Source organism: Typha latifolia, chromosome 5, assembly GCF_019914945.1.
Source record: "Typha latifolia isolate L0001 chromosome 5, TyphaL0001v2, whole genome shotgun sequence".
In the NCBI taxonomy this organism is placed as follows: domain Eukaryota; kingdom Viridiplantae; phylum Streptophyta; class Magnoliopsida; order Poales; family Typhaceae; genus Typha; species Typha latifolia.
The window spans coordinates 2,052,457-2,070,414 of NC_133090.1; the positions used below are offsets into that span (position 1 = coordinate 2,052,457).

Genomic DNA, 17,958 nt, shown 5'->3' on the forward strand with positions numbered 1-17,958 from the left:
CTAAATTTTTGTTTAGTGATATAAGGGAGCTTATTGCGAGGTATACATTATTTTAGTATTTTAAATGTATATTAGCGTTTTAATTATAATGAATAGATGAGAAAAAAAAAGAGTAATTGAAATAATAGTTAATTAAAATTATATTTTAAAAAAAATATAAAGATATTAGAGGAAAGATAATAGGAGTGAGAAATAGATATTACGATACTAATATATTATTATGACTAAGTAGTTATTTACTTGTTATATTATTATAAAAAGATTTATATCAGAATAAATTATATCACTAATTTTCATCTTACCACCTTATGTTTTTTTTCTTTTTTTGAAAGATTGATAATTGTTTGGGATAGTTAGCAGGCGAATTGATAGTGTATATCGTAATAAAAGATAGAATATAAATAAGATAAACCAAAAAAAAAAAGCTCCATATTTTGACTAACTTAGTGGAAGACTAATTGACCGACCGAATGATTTCACCTTTTTGGTAGTGGGGTGGAAGTTCTTCTTATACTTATTCTTACTCTTATTCTTATCCTTATTCTTATCCTCGTTCTTATTTTTATTCTTGTTCTTATTCTTTCTCCAAAGAAGAAGGGTGCAATCGGAAGTACATCCTCAGCACTTCCACAGACCTAAAGATAAGGAATAATAATCTTACTTTTGCTTAATTGCTGGCCCAGTCTTAGGTTAAAGGTTGAAGACAAGGTGCATGAGGCCACTAAAAAAATTCAAAACCAAAGTGGGGTTACTAATTAAGAATAATCAAGTTGAAGGATATGATCATATAGTCTAATATCCTTTGAAGTTGAAAGCTTAAATTATATTATATATATTGAACCATTTTCCAATATGATTACTGCCGAAAGGCTTTGAGTGTCCTCATTTAACCCTTTGATCCTTTAACTTCAATTTTCTTTTTCTTTATTTATAATTTGGGGTTCTTAAAACATAGGGAAAACTGTCTCATAGCACATAAAATTTATTACGTGATGACTATGGTAATGTGGAGATGAATTTTCCAATATTTTAGTGAGAAGGTTAATGCGTCAAAACTATAAATGAGATGGAAATGCAATAATTATTTAGATATGAAATGGATTTTTTTTTGGTGAGCATTATATGACGTATGATTTGGAAGGCGAAAAGTGCTTATTTATATAGCTTATTGTAAACCTCAAATTAAAACTCATATTACATTAAACATAAAAGAAATAAATAGACAAAGGACAAATTAAAGATCTCTCCACCCTTGATTCAAAGATATCATACATCCAAGAGTGCTAGAAATTCAAACTTACTTTTAATCCCACTTAGCCACGGCTAGTCGATTGGAGACAGATGCATGGCAATTGGTTGGCAGAGCGTCTCTCTCTCTCTCTCTCTTTGTCCCATCTATTTCCGATGTTAACAATTAATACTGACTTAGAAATGGGAATAATGTTCACACACAGTTTTGGAAATAATTCGTCAAACACTTTGACGACGACCCACCAAATCTCCACCTACCCCAATCTCCCTACTTGTTGTGTGTGTATATAGATATGTTGGAAGCATAGCTTACAAATTATCTTATATCAAGCAACTCGATCCTCGCAAAGCAATTCCAACTATGTCATCCCCACCAACCTTCACGGTGCGGCGCGGCGAGCCCGAGCTCGTGGGTCCGGCGGAGCCGACCCCGAACGAGGTGAAGCCGCTGTCGGACATCGACGACCAGGAAGGGCTACGTTACTACAGCTCCGGGATCCATCTCTACAGGAACGACCCGTCCAAGAAGGGAGTGGACCCTGCGACGGTGATCAAGGAGGCTCTGGCGAAGGCGTTGGTTTACTACTATCCGCTCGCCGGAAGGCTGCGGGAGGGGGCGGGGAGGAAGCTCGTGGTGGAGTGCAGCGGCGAGGGGGTGGCGTTCGTGGAGGCCGACGCCGATATCACGGTGGAGGACTTGGGGGACGTGCAGAGCCCCCCGTTCCCGTGCTTTGAGGAGTTCATCTATGATCCCGATAATGGCTCGGAGTGCATCATCGACCGGCCATTTCTTTATATCCAGGTGAGTACTAGTAGTGGTACAATTGAGTACTAAATAATTTTCCCTCCAATATTATAAAAAGAGAAGAGAAGATAATTCTCTCTTTCTAATTTTCTTCTTGTACTTTTCTTGGAAGAATAGTAAAATGCAACTTAAAGGTAGCTGGATGATAGAGTTCATGTTGGACTTCTTCACTAAAGCTATAACAAGTGCTCTAATGGAAGTCAAAAAGTGGAGAACGGGAGAAAAGGACACTACTAGCTAGGTTGTGTTCTATAGGGTGCACACGGAGCGATTAAGTTGGATCAACAGCAATATTTTTAAAAAAAAATTAAGGAGATAATTAAACTTGATTAAAGAGAAATTAAATTCAATAGCCAAAATTATATGTGGAAATTTAATTATATGTTATGGCTAATTTAGCTCATAATAAGTTGTATAATCTATATATCCACGCAGGTTACGAGGCTTAAGTGTGGAGGTTTCATCTTCGGCCAACGCTTCTGCCACAACGTCGTCGACGCCCCCGGCGGGATGCAGTTCGAGATCGCCATCGGCGAGCTGGCGCGCGGAGCCGCCGCGCCTTCCGTCACACCGGTGTGGGCCAGGGACATCCTATCCGCCCGCTGCCCGCCACGTGTCACCCACAAGCATCTCGACTTCGAGGAGCCTGCCGGCGGCGCCGCTGACGGAATAATCACGACCCCACAGGCCGACAAGGTCCGCCACCCCTTCTTCTTCGGGCCGAAGGAGATCGCCGCCCTGAAGAAGCACGCGCCGCCGCACCTCCGGGCGAGCTCGAGGTTCGAGCTCATCACCGCCTGCATCTGGCGGAGCCGCACCATCGCCCTCGGCTACCCCCCCGACGACGAGGTCCGCGTCTCCTTCATCGTCAACGCGCGTGGGAGGAGCAGCGCATGGCTGCCTGAGGGGTTCTACGGGAACGCCTTCGCCTTCTCGGTGGCAGCGACCACCGTGGAGGAGATCCGCAACAAACCCATCGGGTATTGCAAAAAACTCACTATAATTTTTTTTAAAATAATAATTTTAAACTCGCTCTAATATTATCTAAGTAATCTTTCAGATTCGCACTAGAGCTGGTTAAAAAGGCGAAGGCGGGGATAACGTACGAATACTTTCAATCCTTGGCGGATTTAATGGTTCTTCGCGGCCGGCCGCTGTTTAATATACTGCGGACGTACATCGTGTCCGACATCAGCCACGCAGGGTTCAAGGACGTCGACTTCGGGTGGGGCGAGGCGGTCTACGGTGGGCCGGCGAAGGGCGGCGAGGGACCTATTCAAGGGGTGGCCAGTTACTATTCCCGGATAAAGAACGACAAGGGCGAGATAGGGACAGTGGTGCCCGTTTGCCTGCCGGCCGACGCCATGCCGACGTTCCGGTCGGAGGTCGAGAAGCTGACCAAGGAGCCTACGTTTGATCCCTATGACACCATCGCCGAGTAAAAATTCTGATGAAAAGTTACGGCATTAATTGTATATTTCTCTCCTATCTTTTTTTTTTTTTCCTTCTAATATGGAGATGTGCATTAGGTTTAGGGCAACCAGAGTGAAGACATATAAGTTGCTTGAATTATGTCTAATATTCTATATTTCTATGTAGCAGTGAGCAATAAAGTTTTCTATGAATAATAAGAAGACACAAATTTAAACTACTTTAGTTGTGGGCAATTGTTAATTTGATTGGTTAACGACAAGATAGTGGCCGTGTGGGACCAAAGTTGGCAAGAACATACAAAGAAAGTTAGTTGCCAAATCGCTTGCCAATGTGAACGATTGAATAGAAAAAAAGGATTAGTTGAACAAATGATTAGAATAGATGGACTTTGATCCGTTGAGTGTTATATAAGTTGCTTCAAATGGGAACCTCCATTTTTTATGAAGATTTTACCAACCCTAGCAGGAGATTTTCTTTCCTTCCTTTTGACTTGGTGATCACTTAATTATTCGATTTGTAACGAAGAACTTTTGCATGAAAGAGACAAGTTGGAGAGGGCCTCCTTAACCTCTTAATCTCATTTTGGATTTCTCGTCTAAGTTTGGATGAATCCTTTAATTACACGAAAATAAAAAATTATAGTAAAATTTTTGGCTCCAGCACCATGGTGAAATTGCAATTAGATTCGAGTCGGATTGGATTAAATTAAATTTAAATCAATACAAATATAACCCATTTATAATTATTTTGAAATATTAAATATAAATACAAACTTTTGTTAAATAGATTATTTAGGTTACATATGTTATTCATGTATATATAAATTATTTAAGTTATATTCAAATTAATCGTGTTATTTATTAGGCCGTAAACATGTTAAAGTAGATTGAAATAATAAATACAAACATAACTTATTTAATTTTAAAAAAAAAACATATCAACTCAGTTGTGACCAAATTAAACTCGTTTAAAACCTATTGACTTTGTGCCGGATTATTCGATCTGGCCATAAAGTACCACCCTTATGCACCATTGGGATATACTTGAGGTCTTATGGCGTGTTTGGATAGAATTTTAGTAAAACCATCTAGTAATTAGTCATAACTTATTGGTGTGCTTAGTAGTGTATTGCCATAAACTGGTAACCTCTCCTTTTAAAGGAGAAATTATAATGAGCCAAATTATAAAAGTCGTGTAATTTCAGGAAAATAGAGATTCAATTTCCACCCTATTTTCTTTTTATTCAAATATACTATAAAGTGAGAGGTTTTTATAAAAACGTCTTTCTTTTCTACTTCTCACTGATCACACACATCCAAGAAAAGTAGTGCTCAGATGATCAAATTCCAACAATTGGGACACCATCGAACTCCACTTCTTTCAACGAAAAGAAGAAGGAAATAAACAGAATAAACCAAGTAGAGGAATAAATGTACACACTATATTCCTCAACGTTCCATTAGTTAACAGAGGAAGAAGAATCACAAGCTTTGTTTATCACGCGACGTAATGCTGAAAATTTAGTTCTAATTATGAACATTTCCAAGTGGTGTAGTTCTCGCAGTTGCAATCTGGATGCAACTCATGCAGCCATTCTCCCCTCCTTACTGCAGTAAGGTTATGTTTTTGTAGGCTTCTAGCCAAAACACACATTATATTCACATAATCCTACTAGATGCGAAACCAAACAGTCAGAAAAGGGGATCACAATGAAGGTACCTGATAATATCCAGAACCATAGCAAGATTTAAAGGAAAGGGAAAAATAATCTATGAATAAATATAAGGTACTTGATAAAATACAGTCCTATAGAACGATTCAGAGAGAGGGAAATAATGTACATATAAAACTTCATAAAGTCTCTCATACTCCCTTAAGAGCATCATGATTTGTGTTGCTTTCAATACTATATGTAATATGTGTTTATACCACATTCTATATAGATACAAAAATGACAAACATTTTGGTATATAAGATTTTATATTCAGAACTAAAAGACATCAAATATTGCAAATTAGAACAGGGCCTAGAACCTGAAAGGCTGACGGCAAGCATTCACAATGACGAGTCTTCCGCTTTGCAGTAGAAATTTTTGGATTGCAGTTAAACCCCAAGCATGCCATGCTCTGAAAAGAACCTCTCCATAATTTTTCTAATCTTTGTATGGGCACCTGAAAGCATCTGTCTTCACACATAAAAACTTAAAATGTGAATCGCTAGAAACATGTGAAGTGTATGGCTAACCCAATAATAAAAGTTTCGTAAGGGGACTGGGGCAGGCTGCCAGGCTACCATGAGACAAAAGATCTTCTTTCTAAAGAGATTTGATTCCGAACTATTATATGTCCAAGATCCAATATTGAAATCATTTCAGAGGTTTTCCCTTACTTTGTCCATGTCAACAAACAATTCAAAATACCTTGACTATTTCAGAACAGGTCCGAGTCAAATAGCAATGATTCAAAGCACTTCTTTGACTTTATCTAATGGATATGAAAAATACAGGATTTCCAATCCAAGCAGGAAAAGGAGGGAAATAGATACTCAATTTTAAAGTGAGTAAACAGAATTCCATACTCGATCTCATAGATACATATAGAATTTTGTGGAGATCTGTAATTGATGAAAGTTGTATGTACGGCTTGGAGGGAGATCTTTCATATCTTTCAAGTCCACACTACAATCTGGGGTCAAAAAGCCAAAATAAGTGATTCGATTTAGCCCTTATAAAAAGAAAACTGATTCTTGAACCTCTTTCATCCTCATGTCACGTTGAGGTACTGCAGAAGAAAAAACTGCAAAATCCAATCTAATTTATTATAATCGATTAGTTAGCATGTTGGTTAACCTTATTATGAAACACGAAAAAAATAAAATCATTGGCTTATCAAATTATCCATCGAGCCATGAAAAAGATTCAACAAAAGACAAAAACAAATCCATTATGTATAAAGACAGAAACAAATCTATTATTTTTTTACGTTAAGTAATACGTAGAGTAACTCTCAATATAGCAGTAAAAGCAAGACATGTAGGCGGATCTGACTCATCAAGTTCCTATTGAAATAGGATCTACACGAGGAAAAACACTTGCCATTAGTTGGTTATTAAGAGATGAAAGCGCCCGGGTATAAATATAACTTTCAAATTAAGATCTGAATTAGTAGATGCTGTCAAAGGAAGTGGCGATACCATACACAAAAAGGAAGAGACTCATAAAATGGAAGAGGCAAATAGAGCTTTTCCACATTTTCATTAATCCATGAACAGGACCTGTGTACACATAAATCCATCGATCCATACATCTCGATCGGAAAAGATCTAACGATGTCTTTATCGAAACAAACAAAAAAGAAAAGAAAGATACAATATATCATGATCAACTAAGCCCTCTCGGGGGCTTGCTTAAGATAGGAAAGAGGATTCTTATGAAAATATCATGGAATAAGGCTTAATCCTATTCATGGGGATTCCGTAAATATCGAAAGAGGATTCTTATGAAAATATCATGGAATAAGGCTTGATCCTATTCATGGGGATTCCGTAAATATCCCATTCCAAAAATCGAAAGTTCGAAACAATTGGAACTTTTTCGAAGATTGGATAAAGTTACTAATTCATGATCTAGCATGTACAGAATGAAAACTTCATTCTTGATTCTACGAGAATTTTTATGAAAGTGTTTCATTTGCTTCTCTTCCATGAAAGTTTCATTTTACCATAATGTATCCTAATTTTTGGCCTAATTGTTCTTCTAATGATCGATTCAACCTTTGATAAAAAAGATATACCTTAGTTCTATTTGATCTCTTCGACAAGTTTAGTAATAAGCATACTATTGTTCCAATGGAGAGAAGAACTTATAATTAGCTTTTTGGGAAATTTCCAAACGAACAATTTCAATGAAATCTTTCAATTTCTTATTTACTATATACAACTCTATGTATTTCTCTATCCGTAGAGTACATTGAATGTAACCTTGACGTGGTGGAAGTCATTAGTTCGAGCAGAAATGGCTATAACAGAGTTTGTTTCTATTATTCATATTAACAACTACTCTAGGAGGAATGTTTTTATGTAGTGCTAACGATTTAATAACTATCTTTGTAGCTCTAGAATGTTTTAGTTTATGTTCCTACCTATTATCTAAATATACCAAGAGAGATGTACAGTCTAATGAGACTACTATGAAATATTTACTCATGGGTGGGGCAAGCTCTTCTATTCTGGTTCATGGTTTCTCTTGGCTATATGGTTCATCTTGGGGAAATCAAGCTTCAAGAAATAGTGAATGGTCTTATCAATACACAAAGGTACTTGATAATATCCAGAACCATAGCAAGATTTAAAGGGAAAGGAAAAATAATCTATGAATAAAAATAAGGTACATTATAAAATACAGTACTATAGAACGATTTAGAGAGAGGGAAATAATGTACATATAAGACTTCATAAAGTTCGCACTCAAGACTCTCTCATACTCCCTTAAGAGCATCATGATTTGTGTTTCTTTCAATACTATATGTAATATGTGTTTATACCACATTCTATATAGATACAAAAATGACAAACATTTTGGTATATAAGATTATATTCAGAACCAAAAGTGCATCAAATATTGCAATTAGAACAAGGCCTATAACCTGAAAGGCTGATGGCAAGCATTCACAATGATGAGTCTTCTGCTTTGCAGTAGAAATTATTGGATTGCAGTTAAACCCCAAGCATGCCATGCTTTGAAAAGAACTTCTCCATAATTTTTCTAATATTTGTATGGGCACCTGAAAGCTTCTGTCTTTGCACATAAAAGCTTAAAATGCATGTCATCTTACAAACAAAGAAAAAAAGGAAAAGAAAAAAAGACATAGGAGGCAATAGATAAATGCTCATATTCTGACTTGAACATGCTATCACTTAGGTGAGGTAATGAAAAGGACATCCAACAATGGAATCGCATAATGAGAACAAATCAGACTTCGAAAAGGGAGTCATCCACTATTTTGATGATGATGCAAGTCCAGATGAAGCATACCAAAGGCAATGTCAAAATCCAGAATGCACACAACATAGAATATGCCAGAAGGACCACAAAGCTTGGAATCAGATTGAGAGCAAAGGAAAAAATAACTTAAAGTCAACTTATTAATGCCCTAAAAAACATCTTTCTAGTCTTATCTCAAACACAGAAGAGATCGACCGTGTGAAATATGTTGCCAAATCATGAAAAGTTATACCAGAACTTCTACAGTTAACACACTGGTACACATCTATAAGGGATTTAACTTTGACAATGGCAATACAATCTACTCTCTCTAATCAAATCACTAGCAGTCCAGTGGCATGATGAACATCATTTCTGCTAACAAAGTATCATATCCAAACCATCCAAACCGACAAAAAAAGATATTTCGACTTAAGCTAGTATTGTTCCACTAGAAGGCAGTAGCAGGCCCCATTTCAGTACATACATGAAAAACAATCCCAGTTAAGCAGCCGTTGATTTATACTCTGCATAAAAGAGTTATCACAGAAGAGGAAACCTTTTAAAACCGATACATAGATGCATGATTGCATCCAATCCTAAAAGGGCCAAGAGGTACAAGGGGTATCAGATTAGATGACCAACAAACAATACATACAAGAAAACTACTGTGTTTAACAATGTAAAGACCTTATCTTTCACCTGCGAATTAGAATATAATTCCAAGATTAAGCCATAAACACGAAAGCAAAATAGCTGAGATGTGCTGAATTAATCAAGCGAGAGCGTAGTGGTTCTACATATAGAAGAAAATTTATAAGCAAATTAAAATTATAACCAATCAAAAATCCAAATCAATTTAGCAAAAAAACAGAATCATTTTGCATGCAAAAATCTACCTCTTTTCCCCAAAAGAAGCCTGAGAAATAGGAAGAACATGTGACTAACAAATAAAAGCTCGCCTAACATAGTTAAGCAGAGATAAAGCTTGAAACAAGAACTGCAATCTAGAATTAGTATGTCACACCATGCATATTATAGCAAATATATAGGAAAGACGAACTATTAATCAGCACTATGAATACTAGAATACCAAAATCCCTGCCCAAATCCCAACCTTTTCATCATCAAGTTAAAGAATTCCACTACTTCAATAACCTTCCTTTTTCAATTGGATCCACGAATCGGATACCAACTAGATGAAATCCTGCAGCACAACCAATGATGAGACCAGAAAAAAACAAACGGAGCGATCTTTCTCAGGTTAAAGACGAACAAATTCGCGTTACCGGCTCCGATTCAGTTGGTGCAAGGCGGGATCCGACCCGATCGAAGACCGAACCGAAGCGTTCCCGACCTGCACCAAGCGAATCGGAGGCGGCGGCGACCAAACCCGAAACCGATCTCCGACGCCGTCTTAGGAGAAGAACCAGGAGAGAGAGAGAGAGAGGAAAAGAAGAATAGACAGACGGAGACGGAGACAGCTCAATTGGGGTTGGATATGGGTTGGCTATTTATGTGATGAAACGGAGGAGGAGATCATGACACGTGGCAAGAGAATCTAGAAAGGACCAAATGAAAGAGAGGGAAGGGGTTGTCCTCTTTGAGGATAGGATCAGATCAGACGGCCACTATTTACTTTTTCTTATCCTTCGAAGGTTAAAAGGAAAGAAAAAAAAGAAGGGAAATATCTACCAAAGGGTTATGTTGGTATTATGGTATATATCTCTCCCATCTTTTAAAAATAAGGTTAATTAGGTCATATTTAAAATTAGAAGCCCATAATAACCTATATTTTTAATGATTTTTTATCATACTTTTGAGATGAAATAAGAAATAAAGTGACATTTGGTTTAACTCCTAACATAGTTAGCTAGGACTAGTTTAGAAAAATATAATGATTTAGTAGTGTCATGATTATATTTAATTTAATATAAATAAGTAATAAACTGAGATATTTTATACAATGACCAAAAAATACTTTATGGTAGATAGATGAGGAGAAAAGAGAGAGTAATTGACATAGTATTTGATTAAAATAATATTTTTTAAGAGTAAAATAGTAAGTAGATTTTGTTAACAATATTGAATGGAATCTATTTAAGTATGTTGCCCTAAAATAGTTTTGAGATAGGCTACTGTTTGGATACTAAACTAATTTAGTGCTTAATAAACTTACTCTTTATTAATATTTTTCTAATCACCGCTAAAATAATGATAAGCATTTCTTACATTGCAACAATCATGCTAATTTATCCGGATTAAATTCTAATGCCTCTTTGAATACACGCCAACGTATTAATTTTAATGAACCCATTACTCATGGGATACAAGAAATTCAACACATCAATTGAATCTTAATTGTTAATAGTAACATCTCTAAGACATTTCATTCAAGTAATTTTCTCATTAGAAAAATTGAAAGAAAAAAATAAAAAATAAAAATCCCCACTATTCTTTTGTCTTTGGGATACCGATAAACTTGCTTGCTATCTACCAGCATACGGCAACAAACGTTGAAACAAGACAATTCTTGAACCCATCCATCCATCCATCCATCCATCTTAATATCTTATGCACATCCTGGAGTAGTAGTAGTACACATGAGGATTGTCTCTTGCACTAAAGCTGCTTCCCATCACCTTGACTACTTCCTCAAAGGTGTCATCTTTCCTATGTTATGTTAGGCATGTGATACGAGAAAGGAGTCAGTCTAGTACTCATGAGCTCTGTTTTGGCCTTTTCAAGTGCTCTGCTCCTCCCCAGCCCACTTTGGGTGGTCAGATTAATACATAATATTATTAGATCTTTTTCTAAGCTTAAACATGATATATGTATATATATATATATATACTATTGATATCATCTAATCGACGGTGATCTATTCTAGAGAAAGAAAAAGACTTGACAAGGAACCCGAATAGGATGTGCATTCCTTAAAAGATAGGAATCAGAATAAAACTGAAAGTCTAATTTAAATACGCTTTAGACTGCAAGCGTCCAGCATAGTTCATTGAATGCTTTCGCACATTCTTGTTTGCTCTTTTAAAGCATAGGGTGGAGGAGAAGACAGGTAGGGTCAAGAATATTTTATAAAACATAGAATGCAATTTATAAATAGAGAATTTTTATTAAAATATCATATGTTAGGAGTCATCTAACAGCAGCCGAGGAAATAAAGAATATTTTGTTATTTTTTAAGAATTAAAAAACACCTCATTTTACTTTAAAATGATTCTAAAGGTGCGAATAATAATTTAAATAAAATTTAGAAATACAGTGTGTAAATTTAAAAATATGTGGAAAATAGGGTATTATATGTAAATTTTGTTGGTGGGCAACTCGAAGGGAGAGAGAGGACTAGAAAAAGACTATACATTAATGAGGTGGGCTCTCTCACCTCCATGATAGACAGCACTATCACACCATGCGATTCCAACATATAATAAAGCACGACTCCATGGGGGATAAAAATAAAAATAAAAATAAAAATAAAAATAAAAAATTCTAGCAAAGCAATCTTAAAGCTCACACTAACGAAAGATTTCTCGCACCTGGAAATCGCCCAAAGCGTTGTCGTCTTGCTACTTTTCATGCGAACATCTCGTCAGAGGTTGGGAATTCCAATGCTTGCTTTATTCTTTGAATAGTATTAAGATGAGCACCAAATCTGCCCATGGTGCTGCATGGAACAATAATGTCAGTAAACAATCGAAAAGAGTAGCCTAATATAGCATATACTGGAAGACTTGGCAATTAGAAAATAGATAGTGCTAATTGTGCTGTTTCCTTGATGAGAACGATACAAGGAAGGGAAATCTTTGATCAATTCCCCACTTATTATACAAACCCACAGATCTATGCATATAATAGATAAAGTCCAGTAGGCGCCTAACCTTTTTGGATTACAAAAAGACAAGCCAGTCGTCCCACTTTGTAAGTGTAGCTTTTGAAAGCCAGATGACAAAAGCAAAGGCCAGGAATCAATCGATCAAATGCGAAGTATAAAGACATATCAAAGACTAACAAATCAGAGAGAAGAAAGGCATTAAAGGCAAAATTCACACTTACAAAAATGATAATGCCCTGTTAGTCATTGAAGAATGTGATATGAAAATTATAGACAAAAATGATAGGTGCTAATCACAGAAATCACTATAAACATAGGTTATTTGAAAATTTCTCAAGCTAGCTAAAGCTTTACTAGTTTTATGAAACACAGATCAACAACTATTAATGCTCTTTCATTGCTTTCACAAGAGCAAGCATGGAAGAAAGGAGTAAACAAAGTTAATTCCAATATGTTTTTAGAACAAGTAGTTTCAAATTATTACTCATCTTCACTTGCAAAAAGCTCAACACATACAGATGCGATAATCAGGTATTGCATTTATATCTACAAACCCCAGAGACAAAGACTAAATCTCATGGCAGATCATGACATCCATTTTGAGTACATGCCACCCATACATACAGAGGGTAAACCATGATACATAAAAAATTAGGAGCAGACACCCATGTAATAAAGCACGCCAGACATTCTATACAAATATACTCTTGTAACCAACACCACTTCAACACCAAACCATGCCTTCTACTGCTCGTAGAGATATGACCCCTTGACAGCCTGAGATATGCATCCACTATCTTAAACCATTACCGAGTTGAGATCAAGGACCAGTTGGAGCGATGACTTTCCTCAATTACTATGCAGCAAGGACTATAATGACAATGAGTAGTACAACACCAAAAATCACCAGCAGCAAGCATATCTGCATAAGAAGTGACATCAATTGAGCAAGAACAAATACCCAAACCAAATGACAAGAGTATCAAATGCCTGACCAAAACATACCAAAGATGACTTTGACTTTTGAGTTTTGGATGCCCTTGCAAGTTGAGTTTTTGCCTGTGCAGTTGCTGCGATAGAACTCTCAATATGCGAATCAATGTCATCTGGGGAAAAAAATCCAACTGGATATTAACTTGAAGAACAAATAAACACAAGAATTGCAAGCATCTATATCACACGTATATATTATGTACATAATACATAAAATTCGTGTATGAACGTGTGAGTTCATATGTACACACCCAGACGGACCATATTCGAAACACTTTGTTACGACTTACCAATCATAGCTCCTTGATCGTGGACTAGCACAGCAAGGTCTTTAAAAATTTCATTCACCTCACTGATCTGGTGCTGAATATCTTGTATGCCTTGTTCTCTCTCCTCAATGATAGCCTCGTTAAAGACGATCTCATTATCCAGAGAGACTACCTCTTGTCTACCACACAAAAGAGCCAAAAATAAATAAAAAAGTAGTCCATATGGAGAAGATGAATGCTTGTGTGGAGTGTGGAAACTGAACGACAGTTGTGAGTTGACCAAGAAGAAAATGGAAATAATTCACAGAAGTCAACCCTCAAAAAATATAATAGGCCATAATTATTTGAAATCTAATACAAACAAAGAACCTCTGAACCATGACAGATTCATAACACGATAGACATTATCTCATCCAATGAGGGAGATCATTTCAAATCAGATATATGTTTCCCTATCAATGAAAGTCAGCAATTCAATACCAGCAAATATGCAGGTTAACTATTACATTAAGTTGCACGACTTTCAAACAATAATCAGATAATAAAAGCACAATAATTCTCAGATAAACAATTAAATCTTTGAAGTATGTGTTTCCTGGAAATCTGCGTAAGTAATAATAAAAAGGTTATCGACCTCGGGCTCACCTTCTAGATTCTTGAAGAAGTGACTGTTGTTCAGTGGACTTATCGGAATTATTTCCTACCTCACTTGCATTATAACTGCATGAACAAGATAAGGTTGTAGTATAACGTTCATATCAGCAAACAAAATATACAGGTAAATGCAACAACTATTACTAGAAGTCATAAGAGATGAATAGCAGTTCTATCTATGCACGTTAACAACATCTACCAGACTAACAAGGGAAGAGATTTTGATGCCATTATTCATCAGGAAGTCTATAGATGTAGTGTTGTACCACAGAAAGCAGAATTGAGAAGGTTAAGAGAGCTTACTGCAAAATACTCATCTCAGGAAAAACATAAGACTCAGAATTGATCAAAAAGATCTAACTCAAAAGTTTCCTCTTTGGATGATCAAATGATCCAGCAAAGAGTCAATAAAGAAAACACTTAAAGAAGATATTGAAAGAGGTTAATCAGTTTTCTGGAAAAACATAATTTCGAAAAATGATCTTAAGTATTCACTTCTTCTTGAATAGAGCTCTACAAAATCATAAAAGAATGATATTTAAATATATCATCAGATTTTATCCAAAAAAGAAAAAAAACCATCACAGATAAAATTTAGTACTGTAGGTGTATAAAAAGCAAGAAAAATTCTGAATTTTTTTTATTTTCGGCTTTTTACTTCATATAGATTGATCATCCTGTGAGAAGGTAACCAAGAAATGAAAAACATAAAGAAACCAACATGGAGACAAATTTCATTTTGCAAGCAAACCAAGAAAAATCATAAGTTCAAAGAAGACTCAATCTGAAAGACCCGAATCTTGCTTTTGTTTCAACTCTACCTGCTTGATTTGAAAAGAAAAATATTACAGATAAAAGTTTTAGTTCTACAAAATACAAATACATATGGAAATAAAAAAAAGAAATTTAAAAAGAAGAAGCAAAATAGTGGCTACCCAAATGCAACCAGATATCAAAAGAAACATATGAAAAACTAATTGTAAGCAGAAAAGTAAGACAAGCAAGAATTATCACATAGCTTGTAGTTGACCATGCCAAATAGTAAAATACCTTGATGGAAGAACTGCTTGAGAGACAAAAGGGGCGTATGCAGTTTCTCTCTCCATCGCAAGCCGCTGAACTTTCTGGAACTCTTTCAGAATTGACTGGAAATCCTTCGCTAGCTTTGCATCAGCTATCTTTTTACTTGTCTGCAGTTATAAACTCATTTCTAAGCACAACGAAGAAATCACAATTCACTATTACCCAACAAGATAGAGTGCTTAGTTTATATAACATCATAGTAAAAGGCAGACTGAAAACTACAAATTCTGAACCCAATTGACAGAACTAGATGTGCCAAATAGTAGTAACACCTTTTCTACATTATTTGATTATCGTAAAGATTTTCCATGGCTGGCCAACATTTGGGAATTGTCTCCCAGCTTAACTAATAAAGACCCATGTTTATTCCTTATGGAAAATTTGAAAACTTCAACGACGCTACTTCAATCTAATTGGACACTTTTTAGACCCTTTATACATTGGATCCCTTATCCTCAATCTTCAATGACAAATATTCTTCTTGGATTCATCATATGTTAAAGAGCTTAAAGCCATTTCTTTGCTTCCAGTTGCCATCAACTCTGGATAGCCTTCTTTTGACGCATAGGGAGCTAACAAATCAAACTAATGCTTTCTCCCAATTCTAGAACCTTTTAAATTCATTTAAAACACCATCCAACTCACAACAGTTATGAACCATAAAGATATCAGAAATTGAATAATGGAAGGCAGAGAGACCTGAAGAACGGTAGAACAGCTTACAGTGGTTATGCCTGAAGATTCACCATACAAACATCAAAAAGAAGAGACCAAAAATGAATTTCGAACTTACACTGACTTCAGACTGATGATCTGCTTCACTAGCTTGTCTAAGTTTATCAGAAGTATCTTTTACTAGTAGTGCAATGTGTGCCCTTGTCTTATGCCTGAAAGCAAAGGACTTGAAATTAGGAATCAAGTGGTCTGAAATTACTGTAACATGGAAAAATCTATGAAATTTTTTCACAGAGGTGTTCAATGGAGTAGTCAAAGAGTTTTAACATGAAACTACATCCAAAAATCTAATATTTGAGTATTTTAGAAAATGTACAGAACTGCACTGCTTAATTAGTTAAAAAATGACAAAAGAACTTATAAGAAGAACTAAAACGAACTTCCTAGGGTCATCAAGAACACGAAAAAAATACTTTTAAAGAAGATAAATTGACCAAAAAAAGTTAATTTGAGAATGAAAGGCAGTAAATTATGTAAATAAGTTTCACTCATAAATGAGTAGACACATTGTGCTATAAAATCTACATTTTGAAGTCACATTAAGAAAACCAAAGAGCATATGTAAAGTCAGACAAGTTAAGAGAAATTTTGGTTTCAACATGTAATTAGATCATCATGTCAATTGATGAAATTAGTTGATACAGTTCATTATAGAAAAAGCCTGGCTCTTCTCCAGAATGTATCATATAAAAAGACAGTTCAACCTAGTTTAAACTTTAAACCACCTATAGAACTTATTGAGTACTAAGGCCTTGTTTGATTTATGCATAAATTTTTTTAAAAGATAATTTTATATACATATTTTAAATATAAATTAGAAACATATGTAACTATACTCACATTTTATTGTTTTGTTGATTACCTTAAATAAATTTATGTTTGGTAAATAAACTGTAAATAAATATGTTAATTATTATATAAATCTTGCTTACAAAATGTGCATAACATCCCACCCTTCTACCTGTGATAATTTTTTTTGCATATCTTGTCACGACTTACTTTGTGTAATGTTTGACCCAAGTATATATAAACATATAAGCTTATAAGAGTGTTTGGTTGCAAAATATATTTGATGGAAATCTAATTCGTGAATAAATATTCTTTATGTACGGATCAAATGCCACCTAAATCTTTTCTCGACAAAATAGTTGGAGAATACGCTAAATATTAGAAGCAACGACGAAGTTTCAACGGAAGACGGCTCATTGCAGATCAAAATATCAGAACGGATGCAAAAGCTAGACCAACATCCAGGACATAAAAAAACATAGCATTCAAGCCCACGTAATAGACTAATTGATTGACAAAAATAACATCGGAAATTGACCAAAATGTGACAGCGTGGTCAATTTTGAGATCTAATGACATGAGTAGGCTCAGAATATGCAGAATTGAAAGAATAACTAAGAAATCATACAGCCTCTCCCGGAGTTCCGGCGTGTCCTTGGGGGTGCCGAGGGTGTTGACGAGGCGGTGGAAGGTGGCGACGGTGGTGGTGATCTGGAAGACGCCGGACGCCACCCCCTGCGACGCGTCCTGCCGCCCCTGTCGCAGCGGCGGGGCTCGCCCCGATTCCAGATCCTGGAAGCTCATCCTTCTCCCCGCCCCCTTTCGATCTCTCTACTGCGATTTGCGATCGATCGCAAGGAGGAGAAGAGATTTAAAGAGGGAAAAGAGATAGAAGGGTTCAAATTATTGGAAACGGAAGGGAGGAGGGGGGCCTAAGGAGGATTAGGGATTGGGCTGGCAAAGGAGGAAGAGACGAGGGAGTAAGGACCAACGAGAGGGGCCGAGAGAGAGAGAGAAAGGAAAAGAGGAAAAGAGAAGAGAAATTAAGAGGACCCGCGTTTTAAACTCAACAAACACGACCACGACGTGAACCGTGCATCTGACAACGAATAGC

The 17,958-nt window shown here is 36.0% G+C and overlaps 2 protein-coding genes and 1 long non-coding RNA gene across 3 annotated transcripts; 1 reads left to right on the top strand and 2 right to left on the bottom strand.

Annotated features, from left to right (window-relative positions):
• Positions 1-1,333: 1,333 nt before the first annotated feature.
• Positions 1,334-3,707, top strand: LOC140789253 (benzyl alcohol O-benzoyltransferase-like). The gene is made up of 3 exons (XM_073138879.1): positions 1,334-2,053; positions 2,492-3,036; positions 3,117-3,707. Exons 1-3 carry the CDS (start codon positions 1,613-1,615, stop codon positions 3,496-3,498), a joined length of 1,368 nt encoding a protein of 455 aa, XP_072994980.1. The 5' UTR covers positions 1,334-1,612; the 3' UTR covers positions 3,499-3,707.
• Positions 3,708-4,900: 1,193 nt separating this feature from the next.
• LOC140789915 (uncharacterized) lies at positions 4,901-9,942 on the bottom strand. Its single transcript, XR_012109270.1, has 2 exons — positions 9,761-9,942; positions 4,901-9,678 (listed from the first exon to the last, which is right to left on the bottom strand). It is a non-coding gene; the product is annotated as an uncharacterized lncRNA (long non-coding RNA).
• A 2,833-nt stretch (positions 9,943-12,775) lies between these two features.
• Positions 12,776-17,925, bottom strand: LOC140789220 (syntaxin-22-like). Its single transcript, XM_073138824.1, has 7 exons — positions 17,473-17,925; positions 16,114-16,207; positions 15,288-15,427; positions 14,229-14,303; positions 13,605-13,762; positions 13,327-13,427; positions 12,776-13,243 (listed from the first exon to the last, which is right to left on the bottom strand). The coding sequence occupies exons 1-7, from the start codon at positions 17,646-17,648 to the stop codon at positions 13,178-13,180; spliced, it is 810 nt and encodes a 269-aa protein (XP_072994925.1). The 5' UTR covers positions 17,649-17,925; the 3' UTR covers positions 12,776-13,177.
• Positions 17,926-17,958: the final 33 nt, after the last annotated feature.

Bases quoted from the DNA above. Each gene is read 5' to 3' on its own strand.
- LOC140789253 (XM_073138879.1), top strand. From the start codon at position 1,613: ATGTCATCCCCACCAACCTTCACGGTGCGGCGCGGCGAGCCCGAGCTC. The intron at 2,054-2,491 runs GTGAGTACTAGT...ATATCCACGCAG, and splicing joins GGCCATTTCTTTATATCCAG to GTTACGAGGCTTAAGTGTGG. The intron at 3,037-3,116 runs GTATTGCAAAAA...GTAATCTTTCAG, and splicing joins ATCCGCAACAAACCCATCGG to ATTCGCACTAGAGCTGGTTA.
- LOC140789220 (XM_073138824.1), bottom strand. From the start codon at position 17,648: ATGAGCTTCCAGGATCTGGAATCGGGGCGAGCCCCGCCGCTGCGACAG. The intron at 16,208-17,472 runs GTATGATTTCTT...CTTTGCTTTCAG, and splicing joins CCGGAACTCCGGGAGAGGCT to GCATAAGACAAGGGCACACA. The intron at 13,428-13,604 runs GTAAGTCGTAAC...TTTTTTCCCCAG, and splicing joins CGATCAAGGAGCTATGATTG to ATGACATTGATTCGCATATT.